The sequence below is a fragment of the Coloeus monedula genome, assembly GCF_965178545.1.
Source record: "Coloeus monedula genome assembly, chromosome: 8".
NCBI lineage: Eukaryota > Metazoa > Chordata > Aves > Passeriformes > Corvidae > Coloeus > Coloeus monedula.
The window spans coordinates 3588689-3597631 of NC_138788.1; the positions used below are offsets into that span (position 1 = coordinate 3588689).

General features: G+C 50.1%; 1 protein-coding gene across 1 annotated transcript; it reads right to left on the bottom strand.

Annotated features, from left to right (window-relative positions):
* Positions 1-632: 632 nt before the first annotated feature.
* PCBD1 (pterin-4 alpha-carbinolamine dehydratase 1) lies at positions 633-8707 on the bottom strand (the record flags this gene model as incomplete). Its single annotated transcript, XM_082285812.1, has 4 exons — positions 633-731; positions 1243-1323; positions 1667-1798; positions 8660-8707. 4 exons carry the CDS (start codon positions 8705-8707, stop codon positions 633-635), a joined length of 360 nt encoding a protein of 119 aa, XP_082141938.1.
* Between the last annotated feature and the right edge of the window lie 236 nt (positions 8708-8943).

Genomic DNA, 8943 nt, shown 5'->3' on the forward strand with positions numbered 1-8943 from the left:
CCTGGAGAAGAGAAGCTTTGGGGTGACCTAATTGCAGCCTTCCAGTACCTGAAGGAACTGACAAGAAACATGGAGAAGGACTTTGTACAAGAGCATATAGTGACAGGACAAGGGGGAATGGATTCACACAGAATAGGTTTAAATCGGATATTGGAAAGAAATTGTTGTTCCCTGTGAGGGTGATGAGGCCCTGGCACAGGTTTCCCAGAGAAGCTGTGGCTGCCCCTGGATCCCTGGAAGTGTCCAAGGCCAGGTTGGATGGGGCTGGGAGCAACCTGGTTTAGTGGAAGGTGTCCCTGCCCGTGGCAGGGGCTGGAACGAGGTGATCTTTAAGGTCTCTTCCAACCCAAACCATTCCATGACTATGATATTCCATGACTCTACGACTGACTGCTGGTAAAAGGCTCAGTAGTGAAGGGGGTGTGGGATCTCATGGCTAATGGGTTTAAGGATGGAATTTGCAAGATCAGAGGTGGATACATGCACCCTGAGAAGTGCCTCCATCCATCTGAGCTGCACTGGGGAGGTTGGCGAGGTGTCGGGCAGTTTGTATCCAGGATCTAGCTTGGAAGTGGGAGAAGGCTCTGGGTGCAGCCATCTAGGCAGGACACAGTGGCTGTGTGTATCACTGGTCAGGAGAGGGAAGCTGCCACCTGCTCGATGAAGCTGGCCAGGTTGATGTCTCGCTCTGATAAACCCCCGCAGTCATGGGTGCTCAAGGTGATGTGAACCTAAGGCAGACAGACAGGCTGAGTATTGCTGACAGAAACAGCAGGGCTGGTTTCCCCCAGTGCTGCACCTGATGAGGCAGTAGCTCCAAACTTGTTAGCAAAATTCCCTGGGGTGGGAGAGGCGCTCTGGCACTTTTCCTGGTTTTTCTTCTTCCTACAGCTCATCCTGGCCACAAGCTGTCACTGCCACCCATGCCCTGGTCACAGCAGCCACCTGTGCCCATTTCCAACTCACTCTTTTCCCCAGAAGCTTTTTCTGTGGCTCCTACTTGATACTGATTTTAAAAAGCAACCCTGGTGCCAGCCTATGGCAGCTACTGCTCAGCTGGACAGGGAAAAAGGAGGAGGAAAGGATCTGTGATAGCCACAGGCTGGCTGTGATATGGAAATAGCATCTGAGGGAAGAGGTCCTTCTGATGTGAACAGGACTCGCTGCTCCTGTTTTATCTCTCAAAAAAGGGATCTGCTCCCTAAAGTTCTCTGCTTTGTCCCCACAATCCCTGTTTCTTACCTTATTGTACACATTGAACCATTCGGGATGGTGATCCAGTTTTTCTGCCTGTAGAGCCACTCTGGTCATGAAGCCAAAGGCCTGCAAAGTAAGAAGAAAAGTTAACTCTGAACCTGCAATATATTGGTTTTCACTCCATTACTATTAATTTTACACTGCCTGTGTCTAGATAACTCAACCAAATGCAAGGCCTGGGATATTCTGGGAGTTTTCTATGGGTTTTCCTCTTCCTGAGGAGTGTTTCCCAGACAAACTCTATGCTGGGTCGAGCACTTCGGGTGTCTTGGGTAGGCTATTTTGCTCAGCCATTCCATTTCAGGAGAGACACAAAGGGGTTTCTTTGGCTGAGCTTTGCAGAGGGGACTCCCTGCTCCGCAAACTGAGTGTCCCAGTCTGTAAAACTTCATGCCCCTGGTGCTCATACCCGGTTGAAGTCCTTGAAGTGGAACTCTTTGAAGATGGCGTCTCTGCCTTCCACCTCATTCCACCCCACAGCTCGCAGGTTTGGCAGCAGCTGCTCCCTCTCCTCCGTGCTCAGCCTGTGGGCTTTTCCTGCCTGGCACCATGGGAAGGAAAGGGAAGAGAAGATCAGTGTGGCAGAGGTGGGATGAAGCAGATGTTCAGAGTAATGAGGCATCCCATGGGTCATGGAGTTATGGGAACAAGGAGGCAGCTGCAGAGTGGGTGGGAAGGTTGGAATATCAATGTCCTCTGCTCCCTGCCTGGAATACTTTCTGCAGGTACCAAGGAAGTCCAGCTGGTTCCTGTCACTGTTGTACCAAGAACGGTGATAAACTACGCAAGTCCAGGATGAGGTTCAATGGCCAAAAGTGGCTATATTTAATTATATAAATATATAAATCAGCTTATATAACTTTGTTCACAAGAGTGGCATAACATCATTGGGTGCTTGACCATCCGCCTCCCAGAGTGATTGGCTGAACGGTATAACACCCATTTCCAAAATATTTTTCCCAGTGTGGAAAACAAAGACACAAACAACTTGCACCTGTGGAATAGTTTACAAAACTTCAAACTGTTTTCCCAGCTACTTTGCGTGAGAAAGGAGACTTTCACAGGTGGCTGCAGAAAGCTAGAAAATCTCTCTGCTAGCTTTTTAGTATCCACAGGTCCCTTCTATCCTCTCACCTACAACATCTCACACAGTGCCTGAGGTACTCCGAAATGATACCTGTGTAAAGTTAAAATCCAAATTATATTTTATTTTACATATGATCTTCTGGGGGAAAAAATAAAGCTTAAAAAGCTGAAGCTCTTATGATCATTTCTAGATCTGAGAGTTGCTTTAGGGTTCCCAAAGCAGGAGGGCTTTTTATTTATTTGTTTGTTTATTTATTTATTAGGAGCCTGCTTTTGAGGAGAAAGAAGTGGTGTAGATCAGAGATGAGTCACACTAAGCTTCAGGTCAGCTCCTTTTCCCATCTCCTTTATATTACAATGGAGTTTAAGAGGCTGTTTCTGTCTGTGAGGAACAAAGGGCAGAGGGAGGGATTGTGGTTGAGCTCTGCCTTGGGCAGAGCTGCGGGTACTTAGTTTTTAAGGGGTGGTAATGGGGAAGCAGCAGTTCTTGGCTTTGCGGAGTGTTTATAGGCAGAGATGAAACTAAAATGAAGCTCTTGGGCATGGGGGCAGCCTGAGCCAGCTCTGCTCTGGCTCTGCAGGGAAGTGAGTGCACAGGGGCACTGCTCTCTGAAATGTTATGTTCTGGCAGTTAAAATTCTTTCACAGAATTGCAGATTGTTCTGAGTTGGACGGGACCCACAAGGATCATCAAACTCCAAATCCTGGCCCTGCACAGGACAGCCCCAAGAATCCCACCATGTGCCTGAGAGCATTGTCCAAATGTTCCTTGAGCTCTGTCAGGTTTGAGTGAGTTGATCTTTCCAGTTGGTGATGATAAAGAACAATATCTCTTCACGATATCCTTTCCTTTATGTGCTGTAGAGCCACGTGTGGCAAGTTGGATATGAGTCTTGACAAATCTGGCCCAGTTTTTTGTGGGTATTTGGTCAGTGGCCCCTTGAGACACTTTGCTTGGGCATCAGTGCTCAGAAATGGCATCTTAAACAACTGAGAAACTGAGGTAGATCATCCTCTCCTATGGCTTCTCTGTTCACAGGCTGTACAAAACCAAAGAACCAGCTGTGAAGCTGATGTTTTTGTGGGTGGTTCTTGCATGTTTTTGGGAAGATTGGAAAGATGATACCCCATTCCCCTGGCTGTGTGGGTGCCTACCTGTCTGTGGTATCCGTGACCCTTAGACTGCATGGAATGGAGAGTGCCAGAGTGTCACTGAACCTTAGCACAGGATGTCTGGGGGTGGGATGCTTCCTGTTCCCTTGGCATTGCAGCTGAAAGGAGTTTTGGGGAAGGCCTTCCTTGCCTCTGCATATTTTGGCCTCACTGCATTTTGGACGACCCCCTGCCAGCCCTGGCTCTGTCACCCCCCTCCCTACCCACCAAATGTCAACCCTGTCCTCTCTCAAGTCCTGGGCTGGGAGGGAAGGTAGTGAGTAAACATGACGTAGCTCAATAAACCCTCAGCCGTTGCCCTTCCCTGCTGATGGTGTGATAAGCTGGGCACAGGTTGCTTAGCAACTGGATAACGTGGGGCAGAGGATGGCTCTGCACGGGGCGCTGGCAGGGGGGCACCCACAGGGGGCTCTGATAGGAATAGAGCAGGGGCTGCACCAGGATTTGGGGCCAGGGGCTAAAACCTGCTCCTTATCAGTGCTATAGAGAGGAAAGGTAAAAGCTGGAGTGGTTGCTTGGAGCAGAGGGGTATGGATGCAGGGGGCTGGGTTCCAAACCAACCTTCCCTGGGCAGAGCAACAAAGGGACATGGTATAATTGTTGTTGGACCCTTTTCTCCGTTGACTATGTGGGAGGATGGCCCCCGAGGCTTCTTCCAGCCCAGCTCCTCTCAGGCACCCCCGCACCAATGGGAGGCATGGGCCAGGCTGAGGTTTGGCCCACAGACCACACAGAGCCAGCTCCTCTGGCTGTGTCTTGTGATGGCAAACCCTCTGCCTGGAGCACCACCCTGCCCTCCACCCCACTCCAATCCCTCGTTCTTCACCCCAGGACATTGGCCAGCCTGCTAGTTTTGTCAGGATGGCATGTTAGTGCTTTCATGTGCTCTCACTCCTTTAAAACACACTCTTCTCATCAGAGAAATGAAATTATTTTGTTTTCTTCTGCTGGCTCTCAAATGCCAAGGAGTTGGGATTTTAATTTTTGGTTTTTTGCCAGCAGGAAACCAAGTAGATACATTATGCAACTGAGGGAAAGGAACCTGCATGGGAAATTGGGAGAGTTTGAACCCTCTGCTCTAACTAGAATCTTCCCTTTCATAGAATCCCAGAATGGTTTGGGTTGGAAGGGACCTTAGAGCCCATCCAGTTTTACCTCCCTGCCATGGGCAGGGACACCTTCCACTAGACCAGGTGGCTCCAAGTCCTGTCCAGTCTAGCCTTAGACACTTCCAGGGATCCAGGGGCAACAACAGCTTCTCTGGGCAACCTGTGCCAGGGCCTCACTACCCTCACAGGGAGGAATTTTTTCCTAATGAAAGGTATGACTTTCCACCTAGGAGAAGGTACAAGGGACAGCCCTGGGTAAGCAGGCAGGACTGGAATGGTGTATTCCACAAGGCCCATGGTCTTATGCTTTCGTGGAAAAGCCGATTTCCAGCCGGCCCAGGCGTGTTGCAGGGCTGTGCAGATGGAGCACACGTGGGGGTCGTCCTTGTCCTACAGAATGTGAGAGGGGGTCGTTGCTGGCGGACCCTCTCCCTCCCCCTTATAGAGGAATGAGCCTGGAGGGCGCTGCCTTTGGAAATTCAGCAGCAGCTGGTGGAGCTCCCGCGTTACTGATTAACCACTCGCAGCGCTCTGCTCCTTTCTCCCTTCCCTCCTGCCTCTCCTCCGAGCGTGGATCTGCCGCTGAAACATTTTTGCCTTCGAAAAGGCAGAAGAAACAGCCGGCTTTCCCAGCAGCGACTTACCATGGCCCGCGGGTCTCCGTGGCCTCCCTCCGCGGTGCGGGTCGGGTGATGCTCGCCGTGCCGGATCCCGCTGGAGCCGGGGATTGTCCGGGATAGCGGGAGGCGTGGCGAGGCTATTGGGTCCACCCACGGCCAGCCGAGCCTTTCTAATACTGGCCGCCTGCCTGAGGGGCCGAACGGGGCCGTGGGGCTCCGGGGATGCCCAGACAGGATCTCTTGGAAGCCCTGCACGACGGAGCCCCGATGCGTTTTCCCCCTGAACCGCCTACCCCTCTCCTGGGGGTCACTTCCTTAACCTGGGGCACAAGGAAAAGGTGGAGCGGGATGGAGGGAGCAGTTGAAGCCGATACCGCTGGATGCTGCTAGCAGCACGTGTGAGGAGCGAGATGGTGGTCCTGGCTGAGCGTATGCATGAGCTCAGTGTACCCATAATCACCAGATCATTGTCTGGGGCTACCGGGATTATATCTCAGCACGTAGAGGAAGAGCCATGGAAATGGGGCGGAAGAAGGCGAAGTGCCCCACAACACTTCCGAGCGCTTTAAAGCTGTTTTCTCCTGTTGCCGAGGGAATGGTGTGTTCGTGGATGCTGAGTGCTGCTCCCTGGCATTTTACCTCTCCAGGCCAGGTGGATTTGTGCCCATGTCCTGCAGCACATTGTCTGCTAAACCCACTCATGTGATGGGCAATTTACCAGTGCTGACAACAATTTTTTACTGTACTGGTGTATGTGGTACACAGAAATTTAGCCCCCTGCTATTCCCTCATGGCTTTTTTCACCTTTGAAGCAATTAATTCCAGATTTTTTTTTAATACAGTGTGACATAACATCCCTTGTATATACTCTTGTGGGCAAGATAGAGGGAAGTAAATCCTTTTTTTTTTTTTTTTTCCCCCTCTGTAGGTTTATTTGCCAGGGTAATGAAAAGGAAAAATGAGCATCTTTTGTGTCCTGGGAGATACTGAGTGTCTGTTCGGGGAGAAAAGACTTGGAGAGCAATGAAGCACCTCAGAAGAAAAAAATTACGTGCAGATGCAAAGCTGGAAGCTTTGCTGTGGATGGCAGGAGGAGGTGTGCTCTGAGGTTTCCAGCAATGAAATCAGGAAGTGGGGTTGCTTGTAAGGTTGAGAAAGGCCAGCAGAATATTTTCTTGGCCTAAGTTGGAATTGCAAGATTGACAGTTTCATCACAGTCCAGCAGAAGTGTCCCTGTAAATAATAGTTTGAGCAGGTGAACTGAGGGCAGCTGGGCTGGGTAACAGTGCCTCTGTTGGCCTCCCTATTGATCTGGAGATGGGCAGGAAGCAAATCCCTCATGTTACCTGGCTTTTGCTCCATTGGATTTTACTCCAGCCTACCTGGGAGCTGATCCTATTTCCCTTGTTGACACGTGTGCTGCCAGTGCAGAGTAACTGATGGCCACCTCAGCTCCCTAGAGGTTGAGAACATGAGGAGAAATAGGATTCCTTACACTGTCTTCTCATTGCTCAGCTCCTTTGTAATGGCATTTTCTCTCCTGGGTGATAAATCCAGCCTTAACTGCCAACCTTCCATGGGAGGGGTCTCTTGCACAGGGATGGGCTGATCCTGAAAAACGACAACAGGGCAGCTGTGATTTTCCTCACTCTACACTGTGGAATTGTGTCCAGGGAAATCCTTTGGCTGACTCAAACTTCTGAATGTCTAAGTTCCTGATTTGCACAGCTTTAATTTCCCTTTCTGAGATGGGACCCTTTAGGTTTGTTTTTAATGATTAATTGAGGGCGTTGGGCAAGGTGTTTGCTCAGAGCAGTTTTCACCCTGTGCAAGGGGTGAACCTGTTTACTGGATTTTTGCTCTTTTTCCCTCTCCATTTTGTCTGTTTTAGAGTTGCGCTGCTTTTGGTGGCAGCTAAACCCACACGCGTACAGGATTCTGCATATTTGGAGGGAGGTCTCATATCACTCACCTACGGATATTTTGTCAATAACTTTTTAATGAAATATATCTGACCCTGAAAGCTGCTTTGCTTGAGAGCAGTGTTCTGTCTCCCATCTCAATATTTGCTTTTTGAATTTTGCCCTCCCTCCTCATTTCACTTTCCCTGAACCATTTTGATGGCCCAACAGAGCAACAAGTGTTGTTTGGTTGGTTTGGGTCTCCAGGCTGAACACCTCCAGCTCTCCCAGTCTGTCTTTCTGTGAGAGGAGCAAACAAGAACAGCAAATCAGTGCCCAAAGGGGCTCCAACGAGCTGGAGAGGGGCTTTGGACAAGGGCCTGGAGGGACAAGACAAGGGGGAAGGGCTTCCCACTGCCAGAGGACAGGGATAGGTGGGATATTGGGAAGAAATTCTTCCCTGTGAGGGTGGGGAGGCCCTTGCACAGGTAGCCCAGAGAAGCTGTGACCCAAAGGGTGTTTTAAGCCAGGGTGGGCCAAACTCCTTCATCATCTGCAATCTGAAGCATTGCTCTCATGGCACAATAGATTTAATTAAAGAGTTTGTTTAGCACGGGGGGGCGGGGGGGTTTATGGCAGGTGTGACAAAAGGGCCCAATAAACAGAAATGAAGCATTAATTAATTATGTGTGAGATTTCCTCTTGTAGCAGTGTTTTATCAAAATCAGTGAGGCCCTCAGAGCAATGAACAAAATAAATTGGAGGCTGGCAGAAATTGGGGCTTTGTTCTGCTCACAGTGGGTGTTAGGTGAAGGTTCTTTGTGTCAGGCAGAGTGCAGGTACCCTGCATGGAAAATAAGGTGGAAAAATAGCAATAAAATGGCATAACCACTTCTAATAGGTTGAAAACATGAATCCCAAAGTGGGAGGTGACTGTTTTCCAAGGGATATCAGAGTATACAGGAGTGAGCAGTGTTTCATTGAAGGGAGGTTTCCCAGAGGATGATGCAAACCTGGGTTGTCCGAAGTATCCAAAAGCACTTTGCTGTGGATCCCTTCTGTGTCAGACTGGTGCTGTGTCGGGGTCCCTTCCCCCCTGCCATGTGGCCCTGGGAGAGGGGCCCTGGGGGGAGGCACGGGGTTTCCCTGGCTCCTGGTCAGCCTTGTTCCCCATTGGTTGTTTTGTGTTCCCCCTCGGGTCCCGTGATTGCCGCAGTTCCTCGGCAGAGCTCCGGCCATGCGGTTGGAGAAATAAACATCTCTCTGAAACATCTACCAAGAATCAGTCCATATATATTTCTTTTCCATGGGCCTTGTTGTTTGATACGTGTGTTGCAGTAATCCCCTGCTGTAACAGTGCTGGAGGACACCGCCTGTTCCAAGCCAATGCATGGAGAAACCTGGCATGGTTTAGATTTGGAAACTCAGAGTTGGGACAGAATAATCCTGTTTGGACTCTGTGTTTGCCCTTGAAACCAAAAACAAGGGCCCTGGATCCTGGCAGCTAATGTACCCCTGTATCACAGGTCTTGTCCTCCAGCTTCCCAGGAGTTTGCTCCATGGTCCGTAGCAGACAGTGGTGAGATCATGGAGTTTGTGGCCTTGCCAAGGTCACCCAGGTCCCTGCAACAGGATGCATTTGCCCCGGGGGAAGGCAGTCCATCAAAACTGCCTTCTCCCCACCCCTTGTTTTGTCTGGTTTGCTGATGGATTAGTCCTGTAACTTGGGTTCCCTGGGCACAGCTGGAGCCCGGTGCAAGGGAAGCTTCTTGTATTCGTTCAGCTTGTTTTCTGACT